General features: G+C 40.0%; 1 protein-coding gene across 11 annotated transcripts in view; it reads left to right on the plus strand.

Moving 5' to 3' along the window:
- The window catches only part of MCF2L (MCF.2 cell line derived transforming sequence like), a 157,260-nt gene that overhangs the window by 71,091 nt on the left and 62,429 nt on the right, over nucleotides 1-23,740 (plus strand). For all 11 annotated transcript variants that reach the window (XM_036406419.2, XM_036406427.2, XM_036406435.2 and 8 more), the window contains one exon: nucleotides 19,305-19,388. In XM_036406419.2, coding sequence (XP_036262312.1) covers nucleotides 19,305-19,388 — 84 coding nt within the window. The remainder of the gene's footprint in view (nucleotides 1-19,304; nucleotides 19,389-23,740) is intronic.

Consider the following 23,740-nt stretch of genomic DNA (forward strand, 5'->3'; position numbering starts at 1 on the left):
TTAATAAAATAGACTTATTAAAAATAAGATGTGCAAGGGTTTTTTTTGTGCCTGAAAGAATTACATGCAAGTAACAGCAGGGACTTGAACAGCTTATATATAACACATATTCAAATTTGTTCATAGCACAGAAGAAATTCCATTGAAGAAAAAATTCTCAGAACTGATGGACATTTCCAGAGACTCAGAATGGGGAAAAAATGGAATATTTGAGGGGCCCTTATACCTTACTCCCCTAAATGCTGTGAAAAAGTATGTACAAGATATTTCCTAAAGAAAATTTCAATTTCTTGCCCTGAAACTTCCCTCAAAGATATAGTTCAGCAAATAAAGCCTTGTTGGGAAGTGGGGGTACTTTTAATACTCTTAATATTACTTTGCTGTTGTTCTGTTTGTCTGAGGAGTACATTTGCTTCTTTGCTGATCCTTTGAACTGGATGGGTGTCTGCATTTGTCATCCTTGGTATTGAGCATTTTGTGTCCTGGAAAGGTGTCTGTAGGTGTTGAGCAGTGGCTGAAGTGCTGCAGTGTGGGGCTGAAAACAGCAGCACTTACAGGATGTGCTGAGATAGAGGCTTTTGGCAATGGACATAAAATCTGTCATGTTAAAAAGACACTGTTAAATACTTCAAAGATGGGCTGTAGGATGAGACCTGAAGTGAAGAGGCCTCATTTGCTGCCACTCCAGAGCAGGGAACTACAAAGAGTGCCCTCACCTTTGATCCACTTGCCTTGTGCTTTTTCACTTAGTGCACATACAGGGGTAAAGAGCTCAGTTCAAATTATGTTGAACTAATCAGGTACAGACTTGGGAAGGCAGGAGCTGGTGGAAAATAAATGCATTTTTTGCAGAGTCAGCAAGAGGAAGAGCAGAAAAAATGTCTAGGAGTTGTGTCTCTGTTGTATCTTATTCTTGTGACATTCATGGACATTAGTTCAGCTGCTGCATGTGTCAGAACAGGTGGAATTTGCTCTTTGGCCTTTGTTTCATCTTTCTTTACATCTTCATTCTCCTTAGGGAAAGGAGAAGAAACACAAAACCGTTTCAAAAGCCTCTTGGGGTTGAGGCATTTTCCCAGAGCTGCAGATGCAGGGGACCCCAGAAGCATTGCTTTCTGTTAATTGTGATACCCTAATTGGCGGAGGTTGGGAGGTTGATGTGGTGGGCTGCCAAGTTTATATAAGTTTGCATAATTACATCTCTTACATAGCTAGTGCATCTCTTTCTGCTACTGCTCATCTCAAAATAGTGTGAAGGTTTTTAAGGAGTGCTGAAAAATCCAGCCTGATGAGAGGCTGATGCTCATAAACCACCCTTGGCAGAGGTGGGGTTTTGTTGTCTCACGCCACAAGCCAGCCTGGGCTGTCACACCTGGGCCAAGAGCAAATACAGTAACAGGGCAGGTAGCTGGCTGTAATGTGGAAAATTAAGGTAACGCTGCTGTTAAAAAGCTTGTCCTCCACACTGCTTCCCTGAATGGGCCAGGAAGCATCCCAGGAGACTGGAAAAGAAGGAGAATGTTGCTTTAGGTTGATTAAAATTGCAGGGACTGGCTGCTTTTTCAATCAGGTAAGGGCATAGGCTTCCTGTTTGGATCCTGGAGACTGGAAACAGGACATGGCTACAGCTGCTGTGCTGCAGTTGTTTATGGATGTTACAACAGCTCTTTGCAGACTTAGAGGTTTTTTTAACCTTATTTTATAGAAGTGGCTGATTAAAGAAATCACTGCCTTTTAAAGTAATATGTTAATTGTTTCTTTAAACTCCTGCATCTACAAAACAAAAAGGCCAGGTGTTATTAATGTCATGTCTTTCCACAAAAAGCAACTCCTGTGAGCTTTACCTCTTTTCCACTGACTAAATTCAACCAAGAATATTGTGCTGCTAAGTACAAGGGATGAGGTATTTTGTTCTCTCATTGTGGTGACACTTCCTTTCTTTAAAGGAAGTGAATTTCTTTCGAGAACCAAAAGCAGTTCTCCTGGTAGCCTCTCCAGAAGAAGTCAGTCTGTTTTCTGCTTCTTTCCTTTTTGATCAGTGGAAAATGGCCTTGTCTTTTGCTGGTGTCAAATATCTTCTTGTCTTGAGGAAAATGTGGAGCTCATTGAAGCCCCGGAGGGTGAAAGAATTGGCAATGGGAGAAATTGAGATACCATTTTGGAAATATTTAAGTGTGGGGAATGGTGACCTTTGAGGATTGCTCAGTGCATTTTCTTGCATTTTTTCACACTTTTCCCATGTGTGGGGACTTTGTGGGTTGCACAGCCACAGACAGCTTGCTGCAGTGTGCACGCCTAGACCACAAAAATTCCAAATCATGAGTCAAAATCAAAATTGCCTTGATAAGTAAGAAGACAGCGGCATTTTTATCCTATCAGTTATGTAGATTTTACCATTTTCAAGTGTAATCTCACAACAGTGTGGGTCAGATTTATGCAGTGTAAGGAGGACTTCAGGTTGATGGCCCATTCTGAAGAATTTTGCTTACATTTGCCAATCTAAGATGACAAGTAATGATATGATCTTATAACCAAATTTTTTTCTATTCCATTTGAATCTATGAGTAATCCTTCCGTACTGAAATATCATAATTAACTTGTCCAAACCCACCCCAATTGATTATTTTAGAGATGTGCAGGAATGAATATTTTTTAGCTCCTAATTTTGCCTCACATCAAAACCAGGTCTCTCTTCTTGGCTCTCTGTCCTGTTTGCTCTTTATGGATTTTTGGAAATGACGATTTCTGCAAATTTTCCTTTCCTTCCTTTGTAATAAATAGTTTTGTAGCCTTTATCTGTGCTCATCAGCATTACAGGAGCATATGATATTTTCTTTGGAACCGGTTCTTCCACAACTTTTGACCTGAAAGTTTTTCTGCTTCCCGAGTATCTTGTTCATCTGGGAAAAAAAAGATTCTGTGTACTTTAAGACTCATAAAAAGGGTTTCCTGTTGCTGACAAAGTTTTATTTTATACTTTGGCTATAAATATATTTGTGATTATGGCACAACACTTCATTGGTTGTAGTGGTCTCTGTTGGTTTTCCTTGCTTACTGAATTAATATTCTTACTAATATATATGTTTCAGAATACATAATAAACCTGTTTTTCATTTTCCTGTGCTGCTTTCTGTTTCTGTTGTTATTACTCACTGTTGAGTTCTCCTTTCTGCTGCCACTAAGCTCCACATCCATTTTTTTCCTACTTCATTTGCTCCTCTAATCACACTGGTGATATAAAAATGGATCTCATCCTCTTGATATTTCCAAATTTTAGTCCTGCCTTCTATCCAAGCTCAGTAATGATTTTGTTTCCACCTTTAATCACAGTTTCCAGTTGTCATCAGACTGCAATCTCCCACCTCTGGATTTTGAACACCACTGCAGAAACCTTGAGCCCTAAACCAGAGGTGCTTTTCTCTGGATAGCAGCATCTCTGTTTTGGCTCTGCTGCTGAGCCCTGCTGCAGTTTGTGGAGTTAAAAAGGTCACATCCATTTCTTTGTTGGCTTTGCAGCTATGGACAGAAGGAATTGTCACTAAATACTGCAGAATAAAATGCTTACTACTAACTCCTGTGTGATTAAATTAATCCTGAAAAGAAGTCCAGGTTTTGTGTCTCTCTGAAACAAGAAACCTTGGTAAACCCTGCAGCACAGCCAAGGAAAGGCCTGTGATTAGGGGAGCTTGTTTAGAAAGGACGTGTAAATAAAAAAGTATTAACTGATTAAAATTCAGTTCACAGAACACCAGAAAGATGTAATTTTTAAATTAGAAATTGAAACAGATGTGTAATAACTGCATTCAGTGGCCAGGCTTCTGTCATGGCTTTGGGGAAAGCCCCTAAGAGTAGTCATGAGGCCAGAGAAGTACCATCCTTGGTAAGGTGTTACTCTGCCTTAAAAATTACTGACATGTTCTTTTGCCTTTTGTTTTACTTCTTAGATACCTGGTGTGAAGGATGTGCAATCTTCAAAACTTTGAAGTTTATTATTGTCTTACAGTGCAAAGTGTACTTTTAAGATGTAATTTCTCAGCAGCTTTCCCTATGTTTTTTCCAGGCATTATCTTTTTGAAAGATAGTACAGGATTCAATCTTTTGATTGAACAGCATCCTTTTCTTTTAAGGTGCTCCAGCAACTATTTGTATTTTCCAGCATGCTCATTTTCAATGGAGAGAATATATTTCTTTATGTATGGAGGTTGTAATTGGTTTTTTTATTGTTGTTTCCTGACCATGATTTTTGATTGGTTGTATTTGCTTAAATTTAAGTTTGGATATCATGCAGGGACCTTTTTTGATGACTTAGCATCCAAGCTAAAAATTTGCCAAAGCAGTTTCAAAATTAGTTTTGTTGCTGTGTGAAGATTGAACAAGCTGCTTAGTAGAATGGATTTATACAAACATAGACGTATATGTGTGTGCGTGTGTGCGTATAATGGCTGTATAAACTAATTTTAATCCTTGGATCTTTTGATGTAAACCAGACAGAATTGTAAATCTTGAGTTCTTGATGACTTCAAAAAGAATGAAACCTCTTTTGCATCCATTCTTTGAACAAAACATCAAGAAGGATTAGAAGAAGAAAATTAATGGAGCTTTTAAATAGTCTAGTATGCTAAATGAGAAGCCAGCAGATTATGCATCAAATTGCTCCATGTCTTCAAAACTCCACAAATTTATAAATTCTGCAGCTGCAGATGTGAGGTGTATTTTGCTAGGGATTTTTTTTGAGAGAGTATACATTTGCATTATACTAAGGATGAGCCTACAAGGATACCTCTTGTCATGCTGAATGCACACTTCATTGGTGTGCTTTTTGCTAAGTACAGCACCCCTGAAGGAAAAATATGTTTAATAATTGTATTTTAATGTTGAACTTGCTAGACTTTAATATCCTTTATCATGAACGTTGCCACCCTATGCTGCACACTTGCACATGTTTTATAAAGCAGCTGCGGTACCTTGTATATTTAAGCCACAGTTGTAACTTCCTTCTCTGGGTTTCATAAAACTAGGATAACAGAGTCTTTAACCTCAAATGACTTTGCATCCATCCTTTAACAGCTTCTCCCACAGTGTTTTCCTCCATTCTGCAGGCTGGAGCCTGTCACTCACATCCCATGCTGAGGTGGGAGGGAGAATTAACCTGAGTGCTGAGCTTGAGTGGAGTTGGAATTAATTTCTTTGCATTTATAAATACATACTCTCGTGCCCACCAAGATTTTCTCAGGAGGGCTCTTGCTTCTTTGTGTTTTAATAGAGCTTAAATTTGCCCTAAAGTCTTCTTGCTAACATGCATGCCCACAGCACAATTTTCCTCTCTGGTTCTATTTTAGGCTGGATCATGAAAGCCAGGGGAAGGTTTTCTGCTTCAATGCTTTTGCTCTTTCTTTCTGCTCTTCTCTGAAATGCACAGCAAGGAATTCAGGTATTATAACCACAGAGCAAACATTTCTCCCATGCACACAGGTCAAAATAGAGTGCTAACACAAAGAGCTATTTGGTTACTGGCTGGAACCCTCTTTTACCAGAAGAGTGTTTCCCCAGGTGCCCACCAGCCCAGCTTGTGCAGAATGGAACTGCTAGGGAGAAAAATCACCTTTGCCTGAGCACTTTTTAACCAGACATCTGAGACCAAGTTCCATAGAGGCGCTCTGTGGACTTCTGTTCCTCCAGCCAAGTGGAGATGAAGTTCCAAGGCTCCTCCACAGCAAACACTGAGCTCTCTGTAGGTACCTTTCCTTCATATGTGTTGCTAAGTCTCGAGACACTGGTCTCTAAAAGAGGGAGGTGAAGGTGTTGGTCAAGATTGAAAGATAACAGGATTGGAACATACAGTGCTTTATTTTGGTGCTCTTAGCCGCAGACATTATTACATCTTGATCAATTTGGAAAAAGACTCCCTGGAGGTGTTCAGGTCCAGGTTGAATGGAACTCTGAACAGCCTGGTTGAAAAGTATCCCATGACACAGGGATTAGAACTAGATGATCTTTTAGGTCCCTTCCAACCCAGGCCATTCCATGATTCTATATTAAATGTAACTGTGGGGCGTGAAGATTTAAGGCTAGGAAGGAGTAATCTAGGTGGGAGCCTGAAGGATGACTGCTAATCCAAGAAATTAAATTGTTTTTAAACTAGTATTAGGTTTTCACCGGAATTACTGATTTCAGTGCTGTTTTCTCTGCTGTGAAATCTGAAGGCAAAAGCCTGTTAAAATGTGGTTGTCCACATAGGGTACAACATGAAGGGACTCTGGAGCAGTCATTGTTGATTAATAAAAGGTTTGTAGTTCTTCTCTGTCTTGACAATGAGAACAAGCACAACCAACATGTTATACATGTCGTTGTTTTTCCTCTTTTACATTCATGGAGGATTTTTTGGTTTTGTATTTCATATTTCTTACGGAAGTAGCCAGCTTGCCAAAGTATCATGTTCCCGGATCTTATTGTGTGGATCTAGATGGGAGTGATTCCTATCTGAAGAAGGGTGTAGCTCCTCTTTTGCATGGTTTTAATCTCTGAAGGAAGGCTATAAAACTTCCTCTCCCTCTCTATGGATGTTTGGAAAGTGTTCTCATGCCTGCTTTATCATCATTTATTATCAATCAGATAATGAGAGTCATATTTCCTGCATGCTGTGCTGCAGGTGACACCAAGCCCAGGCCACCACTAACAGAAGTATCTGGTCAGCCAAGCATATTGCAGTGGACTCTCTGCCCACTCACCAGCTTGGTGCTGGTGCGTAAGAAGTTAATATCAGTGTGTGTACTTGCATCAGGTATCTGAGACGGCTCCAGGAAGAACCTGGAGCACAGTAGCCAGAAATAAAAATGCTGTGAATTGTGATCTTTGTCTGAGGAGTACAAGTCATGATAGTGATCTGGGAGCACGCTCCACCCAGCGAGTTAGGTGGCTGTCCCGGAAAGGAGGGAGTCTGGGCTTGGAGCCGAGATATAGATCCTATGTCTGACAGTGCAACAGATGCTGTTACCTGATCTCAGAGAGGTCACCTGCTCCATCTCAGCTTTCACATGTGAGAGTATTTACATGACTTGTGGGAGTGGTGGGAAGACTCATTCACTAGTTTTTAACTCTCTGCACAATCTAATGTGCTAATCACTCATAAAATACAGAATAGTTAAGTAAAATATTTCTAAGGAGTGCCACTTCTTTTAAATCTACCTTAATTTAAAAAATCTGATATTGCTTAAAAAACTCTTGTGTTTTAGCTTACTATAAAACATAGTGACCCCAAAATGAAACAGCAGCATTGAAAATAAATTACCATGATTATGTTCTCCAGGTCACATATTATTGTCGTGTACTGAGTGGAGCTGCTTATATAGATGGTAGATTTGTTAGAATACATCTCACTAGTGTGGGATTATCAACAGCTCCTGCCCCATGGCAGATGAGTGGTAGGAACACAGATGTGGGGTGCTTCAGAAAATAACCTCTAGTGTGGTCTGTGAGTGACCTGGGTTTGTTTTGGTTTGCTTTTATGGGATTGGTTGGTGGCCGGGAGTGCCGATGCAGAAATGGAGCTTTTTCCCATCTGCATATAGGATTTTGTGAACAGATGTAACCATCAATTCAAGCTTTTTATCCTCCCTGTCCTCTTTCCTTGACCTCTCTTGTTGGGAGAGGACTCTTATAACACTGTGAAGTGAAGAAAAACAATCCATTTGTTTTCATATGGCTGTTGCTGTCACTCGTACTCCTTGGCTCACTCTCAGTATTAGTGAGTCTGAATGGCCGATAACTAATCTCAAGTGTATTAATTAACAGGTAGTCTGTCACTGGGCAATTACTTGAAAGGATCAGGTAAAGCAAGTCTACTCAGCATTCATGTCTGAAAGATCATATGGAATACTTCTGTTCTAGTTTATTTTGTCATTTGTTGCCTTCCATTGTCTTATTCATAAGATTTCAGTGTATTTCCACTTTCAAAGTCATGTTAGTAGAATGCCTTTTTGCCAGCTCCTGCTGCTTAGGGGGTAGGCTCTTTCATAGGGAACAGGTGTTTGTTGGGTTTCCCACCAGGGAAAACACCCCATTTTGGTTCCACCAAAGACATGTGGGTGAGAATTCCCTTACCAACAGGAAAAGCTGACTGTATTTCCAGGGAGCTTTCTTGCCAAAGGTTCATTGGAAAAAGGGCAGTTAATTTCCCTGCATGGAGTAGGAGTGAGTGGTAGAAAAAGATAATACTAGATTTACTGTACCCTTGTTTGTTAGAACTGGAGCTTTTAAAGGGAGGGTTTTTTGACAAGGCACACTTAGGATTAATTTTTTAATGCATTCTTAGGCTGGTAATGTTTGAACAGTGCATGTGTTCATATTTGAAGCAAACAGCTTGCATCTAATGCGTGCCAGCGCTTTATGCAGGAAGACAAGAAGTGGTAGCCAGCAGCCAGCAAGCCCTTCTGAGAACCTCTGAGCCTGCTGACAGGCACACTTACTCTGCATGTAATTTGAAGAAAGGCATTGTACCCCCAGTGGCTTGGCTTCGAGTGAAAGATGGAGTTTTGCGCTCTCGTTTTGCACTGAGGATGAGCTCACAGATAAATAGGTCACTGTCCACGGAACTATTTTGCTCTAAATCAATTAGAAGCAACATGACCTTAAGCCTGATCTCCTTGCTCTACAAAGATATTGCTGAATTGTGGCTGCTTCTGAAGAAATGCACAGGTGTGTCTAGTATTTCGAATTTTCTTAGTTGCTTGATTGCAGGTCAGGCAGGAACTATGGCAGATAATGTTATCCCTACTGAAGAAAATGGGATGTGTTTTAGTACAAAGGCAAAAGTTGTATTCTGCTTGTGGGCATTCATGTAGAAATATCATTTATTGGTGTGTGTGTGTGTTCTGTCCTTGTGTAAATTTGCAGTGTATTGTTTTATTTGCAGATTTATCTCTCAGTACACCATATGTATCCACAAACTCTATTCCTGTATTTTACATGGAAGGTACTTTGCTCAGGATTCATTCATGCCATGATTATGGTGATCGGAACAGCTGTTAAAGCTTACAGGGAAAATTTGCTGTTGCAGAGAGCTGTCCTGCTGTTTACACTGTGTTTTAATTTTCAACTCACTGCATCTTTGTGTGACTATCAGATACATGATTTCTCCTGATCCCTATTGGAGGCAGAGAAAAAGCAATATTTCTTTCACAGGATACAGTTTGGCATCCCCTAGTTGTTAGTATAGGCGGGTTGATCTAAAATGAGTTATTTCTTTAATTCCTTCAGTCAGAGCTTTCTATAGTAATGTTGTTTCTGTTAAGAGATAATGAAATAGTAGAGATATTATTTGCTGTTAATAGTGCAGCCACAGTCCATTGCAAAATGAAAGCATGTTTTGTGGAACAGGGACAAGGAAAAATTGCGTCCTTATTCTGGTGCCTGAATCTACATTCCCAGTTCTGTTTTCTGCTTTTGGTATGCATGACTCTTGCAGAGGAGACAGAGCTCCGAGCCCATGGACTGGTGTCTAACCTTCCAATACTGTTGCTTTTGAAATGTCAGATTTAAATAAAACAGGTATGTAAAGGGTGGGTCTTCTAACTAAAGGGTGCATCTTCTTACTAATCTTTAATTAGTATTATTAATTATAAACACGTGAGTCTGAGTGCTCTGCTTCTCAAGCAGTGCTTGATGCTACCAGGGGTAATACTAAAAGCCATGCTGCTTGGGAGGAATGAATGAAAGGTTTAAGAAAAATGAGGATAATCAGATGGAAAGGATGGAGTAATCAGCCTGAGTAACTTTTGTTCTTTATGTGCATCCTCATCTGCATCCCTGAGAGGGGAGGGGTGGATTTAGGAAACTACTGATTACTGTAGGAGACAGTGAATGTGGAACTGGGGAGTGTTTTGTGTCAAATCATGGTGGTGCCTATGTAACCATGCCAGGACTGCTTGTGTAAATTGCCAAGTTTAAAACTGGGTGTTTTTATTTGTATTTGATCACTGAGAAATAAGTGAGCAGGGCTTTTGTTAGCAACTGCCAAGGCTTGATTCTCATCTGTTGACTGCCACCACCTATTGTGGGCATGTTCAGTGTGCCAGACATGATTCCTTTCTGGAGAACTGTTGGAACATTCTGCTCAAAGTGGGCAGAAGGGTTGTCCTGTTCCCTGGCACTGTTCTTTCCTCTACCTCCTGAGCTATGTATGGAGTGTTTTTTGTGCCTACAGTCAGCAGAAGGGAGAAAATGTAAGTGAAGGAAAGGTCTCAGCAGGGCTGACTGTACTGCACTAAATGAGTCTGTAGCTGCCTGTGGGAGATACTGAACCGTGTCCATGTCCTGCCTCTGAACTACCTGAAGTAGTTCATATTTGCTGTGTTGTAGAGAGGCTTGATGTGTCATCTTTTTCATGGCATTAGACAGAAAGCCACAGTGCTTCAAGAGTTCTTGATTAACACCTCTGTCATCTGTGTGGTAAGATGGGGCAGCCAGCTGGGTTAGGAATTCAGCAACCTCTTCTTTAGAAGTAATCTGTAATCAGAGTCTCAAATACTGGGAAGTTTAAAAGTAAATGTTTTTGCTGAAAGCTAGTACACAGCTCTAAACAAGCATCTTAGTGAGCACTTAGTCCTTCTTTTTCTTTCACACTCACACATTCCCTTTCAAAACATTAGTTTATAGATGTATAGTTACATGAAAAACTGTACTTGTGTGTACCATAAAATAATATATTGTCTCTTGGAAGTTATTCTCTCCATCCTCTGTGTTGTTGAAATGATAATAGTCAAGAAAGACCTTACTACCAGGCCCTGCAATGACTGGACAAGGAGCACCAGTTTTAAATTGAAAGAGGGTAGGCTTGGATTGGGCATACAGAAGAAAATTATTTTTACAATGAGGATGGTGAGACACTGCAAAAGGTTTCCAGAGAAGTCATGGATGCCTCATCCTGGAGTGTTCAAGGCCAGGTTGGATGGAGCCTTGAGCAGCCTGGTCCAGTAGGGGGTCTCCCTGCTTACAGCAGTGAGGTTGGAACCAGATGATCTTTGAAGATCTCTTCCAACCCCACCCATCCTGTGCAACCTCACAATTGTTAGCGCTGCTATAATTTATCTCCAGAATAGATGTGTACAATAAGCAATAACATTTTACCACTTTGCTGCTTTATAAAAGTGTTTGGGTTTTGTTTTTTGAACAAACAAAAATCACTCAATGTTTAAAATCTTACCAAGCTTCCAAAATAGCTTCCAAAATAGCACAGAAAAATAACATTCTGTGTGGTAGAATTGCCAGGTATTCATATTCATACAGGTCCTTTGTGTGTTGAATTTTCAGTTAAAGCATTGGCACCTGCTTTGAGATCATATTTCTGAAGAGGATGAGTTGAAAGCAGGTGGTTTTGGTGGAGACAAACTTCCAGTTTAATTCTCTGAAACATGTCCACTTCCACATATGTATTTAAGCTAAGTGATTACATCATTAGTTTTTAAGGCTTACTGAAGATGGGTCCTTTAGCTTGCATGTGGCTCTTCTGCTCAGAGTTGATCTTTCCATTTTCTCTATTTGGAAGACTTCCACTTCTTTGAAGAGCTTTGATACTTAGAAAGCAAAATTCCTGTAATAATTTTCTCAGAGCATTAAATCTTACTAAAATGCAGTTGGCAAAATCTAATGTCTTTGTTATTCTGTAGAGGCTTGCTTCCTAAAGTACCGAGTGAGACACATCTGGGTAATTTCCCTTCTTATCAATTGGGTCCTGGCTAGGGGAACAATTTCTACTGCTCAGTTTTTATCTACTATTTCTCCATTAAAAAAAAAAAACAAACTTTGCTTTTTGCAAAATCTGCTGCTTGTAGGTGACTAAGTACATCTAATACTTTAGATGTATTTTTATTCTGTACACTCAGCATGATTTGCAGTATTGGGGAATTAACAATGCTGCAGTTTTGGCAATATTTAGGTGTGGTTCCTAGCAGTCTGAAACTATCCTGCATGAACAGAAAAGGGTTTACCAGCAGGCTTGGCTTCCTTTAGGACATCCTGGAAAGAAGAGAGCAATATTGTTGTTGCAATAGTTAAGAGCATGACATACACATGAGATTAATTATACATTTGGGTAGTAGGTACACCTGACACTGATGTTGCTTTATCTGTAAGCCCATTTTGTGCTTAATACAATTTTTGGCTTTAATATGGCTGTGTGGCATGATTCTAAGTTCCCCTTACTTCTCTCCCCCTACTTCTCTTTGGAAAGAGAGTAATTGTTATGACTTGTAATAGCACAAAGAATGTGTCTTTCTCACCAAAACAGAATGGGTGCACTTGAGCATGCACGCAGCAAAAGTGTGGTAAAACAGATTAGATGCTGTAACTGGTCACACTTTGAGATGTCTTGCAAAATTGCAGTGCACACCCCTCTCCCCTTTTGTCTTACTTTGGATTTTCTTCAAGAACAAAGAAATACTAGAGTTTGGGTTTGATCCCTACGTTGACTTTCTAATTATTACACCATTTTCTTCTGATTACCGATTAGCTAGTGTTTAGTCTCTCTTGTAAGCCATATCCAAACTTAAAGGTGATCCCTGACAAGCTGTGGACTACAGAATAGTGTATCAAGTAGGTGTGACTGATGAAGCAGAGGAGGAAGAAGCTGTAGTATTTAACACTCATAGTATCTTGTGAATGCGTCTGTTATACATGAAAGGGAGTGTAGTGTATTTCCTCTCATGTTTGTGTTTTGAGGGGATGTTATTTTGGCAAAACAAGACAAATAACTTTGTTGCCTTCCACAAAAGTGGAGGTGGAGGAAGAAAGAGAATAAAATACCTTGGCATGTATAATAAGCAGTCAAATCCAATAATACTAGGGTTTGAAAGAAACCAAAATCTTGCTTGGCTCTCCAAATGGAATACCTGCTTTTGAGCAGGTATTTAATAATTCAACTCAAGAAAATGGGAACTATTACACCTCCTGTCATTTTGGGCCAAGCCAACAGCATTGCATTTGCTGCATACCTCAAAACTTCTTTTTTTAAGGGAAGGATCAGTGTTTAATCTCCTACCTGAAACCAAACCATCATTCTCATAGTTTGTAGGTAGTCTTGTGCCAAATCCCTAACTTTGTGATCTCAAAGAGGAAACAGGTGGACATTGTGATTGCAGAAAACAGAAATTACCTGAGTAAAGTAGGGGGTTCAGTAGGTTGGGTTTTATTTTTTGTTCTTTACTTTAACCCATGACCTGCCTCTCATTTTTAAATTCTGGAGTTGTAACCTTTGGGGATTAATTTGTGTGTCTTGAAGTAGTTGTGGTGTTCTTCAGATATGATCAATGAGGCAAAATTATCTAGTTTCATTTCAGTGAAATAATTTAAATTAATATTAATTAAATATTTAAATTAATAATTTAAATATTACCAAAATGTAGGATGTATGAGCAGTGCTGCAGAAATATAATTTCTGGACTTTGTGAAGAATCTGTCACGTTTTCTGATGCACTAGACATTTAAAACACCGCCCAAACAATAAGTGCCTGTGTCCGCTGTGCCTGGGCTTATAATACAGGGACTATTGTTCCGAAGAGTTTAGATTTTCTTTGGCAATACCACTTCCAAGTCTTGACTCAAATAGATCCTTACTTAACTGTTGTAGCATTGGACCCCTGAATGGGGAATAATTGGCATTGACTCCATGATTGCAGAAGGCTGATCACTTTCTTTATTGTACTACACTATACTATATTATACTGTTAAGAAGAAAACCATCACCCTTGCAGACAGTCTGATACAGCTTTGACCAGACTGGTCAATTAAATCCAAACACCATCACCAGTGGCCAGTTAAGAAATCACCCTTTGGAACAATCTCCATAACACATTCCACATTTGCACAACAACAGGTGCAGCAAGTGAAGATAAGAATTGTTTCTCATTCTTTTCTCTGAGCTTTCTCACAGCTTCTCAGGAAAATCCTGGGAGAGCTATGTCTCTATCTGTTCAGAGGATATGTGATTACCACACTTAACACTGAAGATGCATGGGATTCCATCCTAGTCTGTTGGAGCACTGGGTATATAGTAGTGCTGTTCTCTGCATATTGTGACAATAGGCCAGTCAGTCTTAAAAAAGGTACAGATTTTAGCAATGCTCTGGAAGTTGAACTTGTATAAAGCATTCTCTTAAAAGTAAAGATATTCTCTTAAAAGTAAAGGTATCTCGACTTAAGGATCTGCTTTACATACCAGGGCTTTTGAGAGGAAATAGTCTTTTCTAACTAGGAGAGGAAATGGGAGATAGGACTTAGCTGTAGTCTGTAAAGCTCTCAAAAGTAAAATTCTTATGTAACTACATAATTAAAAATGTTTATTGGACACTTAATGCTATAGAAAGCTGTTTGGAGCACTAATCTGTTTTATATTTCTTTGTGTCAGCTACTGGGATGCTGGTAGAAGGAAAGAACTTGCATTTTCTGCTTGCTTAGCATGTTTTAGCTCACCAGAAACAAACAAGTTGCAAAATGACTGTTTTGCCCTGGTGATAATTCCCTTCCCAACTATGCTTTAACAGACAACTGTGTTTTGCATGAAAATTTCTGAATTTATTTGCTCACTTTTCCTGGTCCATCATTTTAACGATGGTGTAGCCAAATAAAATCAAAATGAACTTTTCCTGAAGGTATTTTGAAATGGTGAGATTTGAAATCTTAGTTTATGAACACTTGCAGAAATTCCTGTCATCAGCCCAGTGTGGCTATAAACAGCATGAGGACCTGAGGAGCCTCATCTGCAGCTGTTGTGCCTGAGCATACCAAGCACTGAGCTTGCAGGCATTGTCACTAATCAGCAGTGATTTTTAAAATTCAGTTTTAAAGCTGGAAAGCTCACTTGGCATCTTGAGCAGCTCATTATTTTTAGGTGGCTTAGAGTTAGAAGAGGGCTTCTGTGCATCAGCTCTGTTGCTCTGGTTCTTCCCTGCTTAGGGGGGCTTCACAAAGGAGCTGACTGTTAGCAATGGTGGTCAGGGGGTGAAGATGAAGAGGGAGGAATGAGGAAATGAAAGATTTGCCTTGGGGCTGAGAGAGATGAAGGGACTGCTCTGAAGTCATTATCTTGCATTTGTAATTACCAGATGGGAGGGTGGTTTAATGAAGAGATTTTTCAAATGAAGACCCCCTTCATAAAAGGCATTCAACTCTTTGGGTGGGTAAGCTGTTCCAGAGGAGAAGCAAAGCAAAACTGGCTAAGGAAAATACAATATTTCTTGAATTTAAGCCATGGATTTCATAGAGAAGCTGTAGACAAGTTTTCATGAAAATTTTGCAGACTCAGAAAGAAAGAGGAGGAAGAAAAATTATTTGTCATTTGATTTCAGATGTGCTCCTGGGATCTGTGCTGAAAGGCATAACTGTGTCCGGATGTGTACAAATAGATCAGCTTTTAAGTCACTGTAAAGTAATGGCCATAGAATTTCCTGCAGAACCACTCAAAGGGTGGTGTAATTCCAGCTGGCTTGCTGGGAATTTTATTAAACTGGTTACAGGAGGCTCACAAGTCACACTGGGGGAGTTCCTTTGAGGACTGTGGGTGCAGTCAGTTCAGAGTACACTGAATGTTGTCTTCTTTGAAAATGGATTTCAACATGTCAGACAAACTACAAATGATGATGAGTTTTAGTTTGATCAGAAAAGAAAGAGGAGCTTTTTATCAATAAGGGAAATTCTTGACTGCAGTGACATTGATTGTTTTCTCAGATCCCAAGTTCTTCAGGGCTTCCTGGCACCAGGTAATCCAAGCACAAGTTATCTTTGTGCCCTTGTGCTTAAATCTGTCATCTTGCTTCATCTGAAATGCAGTCAGGTGTTTCTGATGGGATGGGGTCATGTCTCTCTAAGCCATCATCCTTTATCATTGAGACAGGACTATCAAAGCAAGATTTAAATTGAATTAGAAGATGATATATCTGCAAGACTCTGGTTCACATTTTTAGTGAGCAAGGCTTTTTGTAATAAGAATCATATATTTAACTGATTCCTTTATGTTAGTAAGATGACACTTCTGCCCTCTCTGACACTCATAATTTGAATGCTAGATAATGTGAGGATCTTTTAAAGAACCTCAGTTGTCAGCTTAAAAAAAAAAATCTTTGTGCATTCCCAGCTTTTTTATGCGTTGGGGTTTGAAAAACAGTAATAAAAAAGCAGTACTAATTATAAAGAACCTTATTTTACTGTTTATTATCACCTAGAATATCAGATGCACTATCATTTCCAGGGGCTTTCTTTTAAGCTTCTTAAGACAGCTCCTCAGGAAAGACAGGATATTCAAGCATGTTTTGTTATGAGCAGCTTTTTTCAGCAATGAATTTTCTGGTCCAGTAAAACAGACAGACTGTTAGGTCTCTGCATTGAAAATACTGTATGAAACAAAGGTAGAAACAAGAAAGGGTTTTGTTGTTCTACCTAGAAAAGGTAGAACAACAAAATAATGGGCTGTGTGAATCTTAATCTATTCAAGTACAAGTGAAATTAGATCCTATAAAAATTCCTTACAAAACAGTGAGCAGATTTTCAGTAATTCTGTATTTTTATGCGCACTTAATTAGCTTTAAAAAAATGGAAATGATCCCTAAAGAATGTAGCAGGTGGCAGATTCTCTATTTAAAGAATATTTCCAAGAAAATATTTTCCCCAAAGGCCGTGAGAGTAAGGAGTGTGTGCTCTCACAGTCTATTTAGCATGTGTGCTTTTTGTTGCCTTATCCTTTTAAAGAAACAGCATTTTGAAGTAATGATGGACAGCCTTGAAGTGAAATCAGATTGAACCCCAAACAAACTGTGATGAACTCTCTTTTCCAGAGGGATGCTAAAAGTCACGGAAACGGTGCAGAGCAATGAGTCTTTACAATTGCATCTCCTCTGAAGGAAAACATACTGAAGAGGGATTTCTGGCTAAATCTATGGATGGTAATACTGGGTTCAAGTATATCCTGTCGAGCTGCTGGTTGTGACCTGTTTGGCAATACTGAGAGTTGCATTTCCTTGCACTTTTTCTGTGCTGCTATTTTTTATCTTGGTTGTTTCAAATTATTGAAAATCAGCTCTGTTCTTAGTGCATACTTGGCTTTTAGAAGTATGTCTTGAGACCAAATCAGCAAGAGCAAGATGAGATGGCTTTGGTGGAGGGCACTGCAGCAGGAACAGCAGTTTGTTGTCTGTCAGTGCACACACTGCGCTGCTCCTCCAGTTGCTCTCACATTTGAGTTAAAACTGAGTTTAAAACCAGGGGGAGGGAGAGACTGTCTTTTCAGTGAAGCAGTATTTGACCAGTGTTGTGGGGCTGACCTGTGCAGGTGGCAAAAGCTGCTGCTCCTATCAGAGGGAACACTGGAGCAATCAAATCTAGACTTGGGTCTTCACCTGGCACAGTGGGGTTCATCACAGGGCTACATGGGGAAATAGTGACCCTTATGTAATGATACATAAATAGTTTCTCTTCCTTGGGAATGTCCTGCCTCCAAAAGCGTAGTGTGTCATGTATTTACTTACACATGCAAAATTCAACTGTTCTACTACATGCCATGCTGCACAGCAATGAAAATTATGTCTGCCTGTGACTCGAGCCAGGATGGCATTTTATAGACTGATGATGTTATTTTCCCATCTCCCACCAAAAAATTGGCATTAGTCCTGTAAGAGTTTATATTCAGGTTAATGGGTCCACCTGCAGGTATTGGTTTGCAGAATCAGGGCTGTGTAGTTTTTTAAACACTGATGCAGGAGGTCTCCTTGTATCATAAGGCGCAGACAGCAAAAATAAACTCTAAAATCCTTTTTCCTTTGGGGAAGTGGGGTATTCCTCTTCTGGAAATTACTTGGCCATCTGAGATTGGAGTTTTGAAACATCTGTGTTCAGTGTTCTGTTGAAAACATTGAAATGGTGACATAACTGAAGGTCTGGGTGAAATATGACTTGAGAGTTAAAAGTATCCACTTATGGATTTGACAGCATGGTATGCAGAGGTCTTCTGATCAGGCAGCAGTTTGCCGGATGCAGGAAAATAGCTCTGATCAGTGTGTGACCTTGAAAGTGGTCATGGGTCTTCCTCTGCCCAACGGGACCACAGAGAACAGAGAAGTTCTGTTCCACAGCATAAGTTCTTCCACAGTTACTGTGGAAGAAGTAATTGAAAGTGGCTTTTTTGCTATTCTCAAATAGTTGCAGTTCTCAGAATTTTACATATGTGAGAATTGCTCATAGAAGTGTCTGTCTGCTCACAATCTAGTATTTGAAAGACCTCAGTGACAGCAAGTCCTTGAGGACCAGAGCTCTACTTCAGCTTGTACTTCACTGCAGGTGACACTTATCTTTACATCAGTTTTAGGTTTTTACTTACTTTTCCTGTGCACATTCACAGCTCTGAGTGTCAAAACCTATCTTAATGGCATTCAATTCACATGACATTCATTCTTTCAATGTGCATTAAAACCCAAAACTTCAATGTCAGTACAATGTGAGATTAAAAGAAATGTTCATAACCAATTAAAGAAAAAGCTATGTTGTCTGTTCTGTACTTTTCCATGAGGCTAATATGTGGAATAATTATTTTTTAGGAATTGCAAAAGAGTAAAACTTCTTGTTTCCTTGTAAAAAATGAGATCTTAGTTTATGAATGAAGCAACTCTGTCATGCAGTATTTGTCACAATCAGCGAAACTCAGGTTTCTGCTTGACCTCTGGAAACATGCTGTGGGAAATGACTCTACTGAAACACTGGGACAGAAAACCAAGGGTTGGGAAAGCAGAATGGTTGTCACTAAGCTGAAGTGGAAGGGCTGAGATAAAAGCTTAAGCATTGCTTTTCAGGGTGGAGGTAGAGTGTATGTGTGTGCTTTCAAGGGGAGGATGTACTTTCAAGCCAGTTCTACCTATCTTATTTAATGGTGTTTTCTTGGGGTATTTGAATCTAGATGACAGGCTAGAGAAATAATAAGTTTCTTGGTTTTGTTTGATTGAGAAGATTTTAATAAAAATTGAATTTAATACATAAAATCCTACTGTTTATCATCGTTCCTGAGGAATATTAGTTCTACAGTGTTTTGTTCAGTGGCAGTTCTCTACTGCTTCTAAATGTCAGTAAATGTAAATTCCTCTTTTATATGTGTGCTATTCAAAGAAAAGTTTGCCCTTGGCAAACATGTGAAAGACTCCAGAGATTTTCATGTATTTTTCAGAAGTTAGACAGTTTTCTGAGTTTTTGTGTTTTAGGGATTTTTTTCTTAATGTGTGCTGTGAAATTTTGCATTAAATGACTTTGCAATGCAATTTTTTTTCTCTTCACAGATGAAATCATGCATCAGGATATCATTCCCCTCTATGCTGCAGATATTCAGGACCAATTAAAGAAACAATTTGCTTATCTGTCAGGTAAGACTGTGTTGTTCCCTCTTATACACACTGCTTAGATGCACAGTTCAGCCTGCTGTCCTTTCACAGTCTCTGAAGACTTTTATATGAGAATCAATGAGTAACTCAAAATTCAGGCTACTAAGACTTCTTAAGGATTTATTAAAAGATTTTTTTCCTAAGTATAATAGAAATTTTAAAATTACAGGTAATTTTCCAGTTAACTGGAGATTGCTCTGGTGGTTGCTATGGTCTTGAAGTCCTCAGCTCACAGCCCCAGCTGCCACAGGCTCTGCTGTCATGTCTGAAGCCCAAGCTGGCACCTTGGTTGTGACCAAAGTGGTGGGGAAACACCCTGCTCCCACATTCCCCCACAGCATCAGTGCTGGGCTCAGACAAGTGCAGCATCGAGTTCTGGGCAGGATTTTGACTTGGTGTCACTGACTGCATTCTGCAAAGGAGCCTGCTTTTGGCTGTAAGGCTGACTCCAAAAGCAGCACAGCCCCTTTCATGCAGCACAGAGAGTCTCTGCCCCTGGGCCACCTGTGCCAGCTTGGTGGTGGGGCTGGTTTGTGCCATGCAGTGTTTTGGTCATGGGGCTGTGTGTGTTTGTGCCATGCAGTGTTTTGGTGATGGGGCTGTGTGTGTGCCATGCAGTGTTTTGGTGATGGGGCTGTGTGTGTTTGTGCCATGCAGTGTTTTGGTGATGGGGGCTGTGTGTGTGTGTGCCATGCAGTGTTTTGGTGATGGGGCTGTGTGTGTGTTTGTGCCATGCAGTGTTTTGGTGATGGGGCTGTGTGTGTGTTTGTGCCATGCAGTGTTTTGGTGATGGGGGCTGTGTGTGTTTGTGCCATGCAGTGTTTTGGTGGTGGGGCTGTGTTTGTGCCATGCAGTGTTTTGGTGATGGGGCTGTGTGTGTTTGTGCCATGCAGTGTTTTGGTGATGGGGCTGTGTTTGTGCCATGCAGTGTTTTGGTGATGGGGGCTGTGTGTGTTTGTGCCATGCAGTGTTTTGGTGATGGGGGCTGTGTGTGTTTGTGCCATGCAGTGTTTTGGTGATGAGGGCTGTGTGTGTGTTTGTGCCATGCAGTGTTTTGGTGATGGGGCTGTGTTTGTGCCATGCAGTGTTTTGGTGATGGGGCTGTGTTTGTGCCATGCAGTGTTTTGGTGATGGGGCTGTGTGTGTTTGTGCCATGCAGTGTTTTGGTGATGGGGGCTGTGTGTGTTTGTGCCATGCAGTGTTTTGGTGATGGGGCTGTGTGTTTGTGCCATGCAGTGTTTTGGTGATGGGGCTGTGTGTTTGTGCCATGCAGTGTTTTGGTGATGGGGGCTGTGTTTGTGCCATGCAGTGTTTTGGTGATGGGGCTGTGTTTGTGCCATGCAGTGTTTTGGTGATGGGGCTGTGTTTGTGCCATGCAGTGTTTTGGTGATGGGGCTGTGTTTGTGCCATGCAGTGTTGGCTGCTGAGCTGGGTCCATCTCCATGCTGAGCCCATGGCTGGCTGATAATGGCAAAGAGGGATGGTGCCTTTGCTCACTGATCAGGCTGAGTGAAGGAAGTTGTCTGATAAGGTTCTGAGTTTGTTCTCCTGTCTTCTGCCTGTAAAAGCTCTTGCAGATGTGCAGCTGTGAACTTGCTGGAGTTCTGGCCCTGTCCTGCCCTCTCTCCAATACACAAAAAGGGAGAGCATCAGTGGCTTTGCAGAGCTGCTCTGCATCCTTCAGCAGAAAGGCAATTTACTTCTCTGAGCTACAGCTGGACTCTGTGACTGTTCCCTCTCCCTCTGAATCCCATCCTGCATTGGATCCAGAGACATGGGGGAATGAAACAATGTAATATTTTACTTGGCAAGAGCTCACTGAACCTTTTCATACTCATAATTTACTATTAATTATGACTTATTTCTGCTACACAAGCTAAACTGTGGGTCTGCAGTAGTGACTGTATTTTCTGTGGGGTGGTGGTAGCACTTGGAAAATAAGATATTTTTTATGAAGTTGGCTGTTCATGCTTCATTTGAGATTATAGTGTTTAAGCTACAATTCTTCTCTGGAAATTTATTTTTTTGACTTTCCAAACTCATTCTTATCCATGGGCAGAAAATATCTCATAAGGGTGTTATGCAAGAATCAGCCTATCTATGAAACTATAAGTAGGGTTTGTATTTTGCTCCTCTGAAGTGAGGGGGAAAACTGGTGGCTGTGGTAGAGGAGTTGTTGAGATCACAAATCCACAAGTGTCTTCAGCACTCAATAAATCCACCTGGCAGTGGGGCTTAGTAAGAGCCATTCCTCATTCTCTTTTCTTCTATCTATTCACACTCATGTCAATTAGAATTTTGTTTATTTGCCTCAAGGAATAGGTCAGCTGCATTACTGTGACTAGATTGTTGTACTTTATTATTCTTGGGAAATTTGAGTGTTAGGCATTTTCATTTCACTTTGGAATTTAGGTTTTTTTTTTCTCTATCCTAGTGTTCTCCTGCAGGATGCTTGTGGATGATTAATTCTCTGTGCTGTACCAAATAGTGATTTTACAGGTTCTGTGAATGACAGAACAGAGCCAATGTTTTGGTACTTGATTTATGTACAATTTGATTGTTGTTACAGTTGATCTTAAGAGGGGCTTTGCTCTAAGGCCACTTAAGACATTCCCAGTGTGTGAATGAGACTTTTTGCTTATTACTGTTGCATTGAGAATAGAATCTAAGTACATGGCATAAAACTCATTAAAATGAAAGTCCATAGATTACTAATGCCTTTGGTAAAATAGCAGGTTTGCAAGTATTGCTGAATGTCTTAGATACATTTCTGATTTCAGTTGTTGGCTTTTTAACACCAATTCAGTTCTCAATACTTGAGAATTGCTTTAGTTTCTCTAATAGGATGTATCTAGATCTCATGGGACACTGCTTGAACAGGGAATGAAACCCAGTCTGCTTCTGTCCTAGAGGATGTGTCCCTTCCCGAGCTGCTTTCTGTGTTTTGGTCTCCATCGGGGTCACTTCTTACTTGTGTCCCTCATTGTGCTTGATTGTAATGGAAATGCTGCAGGAACATCCAAATTAGACTTGAAATGAAGCAAAATTAAGTGAAAGCTTCCACTGATGCTTCAGTTTGTCAGTAAAGATATCCAAGTGCAATGAAATCAAGGTGCTCACTATTCCTACAGACTGGCTCTTGCTCAGCAGTCATGTTCAGCTTAAATCTAATGGTGGGGCAAGCTGTGGATGAGGCTTGTAATAATCCTTCACACACAAAGTTTATAAAACCTGAAGTTAATATTTTACCTCAGGCACACTTGTTTACATTTTGCCTTGGAGTTTTTTCTTTCTGTGGAACAAGGTCCTTATCTGGGCTAGAATTGTTACTTTTGTTGTTGCTAGGCTATACCAAGTGTATACAGTTCAGTGTTTCACCTCTTTTACCTTTGTTTTCTTTAGTTACTATAAGTGCAACCAATTTTTCTTCCACATTTAAAAGGGTCTTCTGCCTTTGTTTTTGCTTGGGTTTTTTTTGTTGTTTTTCTTTCATCCCATGAAGGACGGTGTATGATCCATTTAAAAGTATCTGGAAAATGTATTCCTTATGTATTCCTCAGGTCTTTCATTTGTGTTTTATATTTTCTTTCATAAGTACTTTCTCTTCCCCTGATTACTGTGTGACTTTCATACCCACCCAGCCTTGTGTCTGTCTGCCACCAGTGTGCAGATGTGTTAAAATAAATGTAGATGGGGAAGAGCATACAGACACCTGTGTATGTTGATACGCATCTTAAATCATTCAAGCTATGTGATGTGCAAATGAGACTCTTGGCCACCATGAGTGCTGAGCCAGTTATTTAACTCCCTTTCCTTTGAATGCCTGTTTATACATTGAAAAACTTCAAAGTGTTTCCATTAAAGGAAATACAAATATGAGATCACGCTATTTGCATTTTTATCTATTGATTCCTAATTGTTTTTCCTGCCACTGAAAAATTTAACATTGGTACTAGTTTTCAAAATGCTTATACCTTTGATTTATAAAGATACACATATATGCTCATACCTTTATCATTGTAAATAGTAAGTATCTCACTTTGTCTGAGTTTATTTTCTCCATGTGCTCTCCTCTGTGGGAATGACCTGACCACTCCTCACTGGTCAGACTGTTCCCATTGAAGTAGCTCTGGCTGCTGAGTCTATAAAATTATGTTTGAGAATTTCTGAGTGGATCCTGTATCACATACATTGAAACAGTTAGCTAAAAGTATCAGCCTTACTTTTGTTGCTGATCTAATATAGACAGTATATGTCTATATTACATGTCTATGCTGTGTATGGACAGTGGAAGAGGTATTGCTTAGCAGTCTTTGCCTTGCACAGGTGTCAGC

This window comes from Molothrus ater, chromosome 2, assembly GCF_012460135.2.
Source record: "Molothrus ater isolate BHLD 08-10-18 breed brown headed cowbird chromosome 2, BPBGC_Mater_1.1, whole genome shotgun sequence".
NCBI lineage: Eukaryota > Metazoa > Chordata > Aves > Passeriformes > Icteridae > Molothrus > Molothrus ater.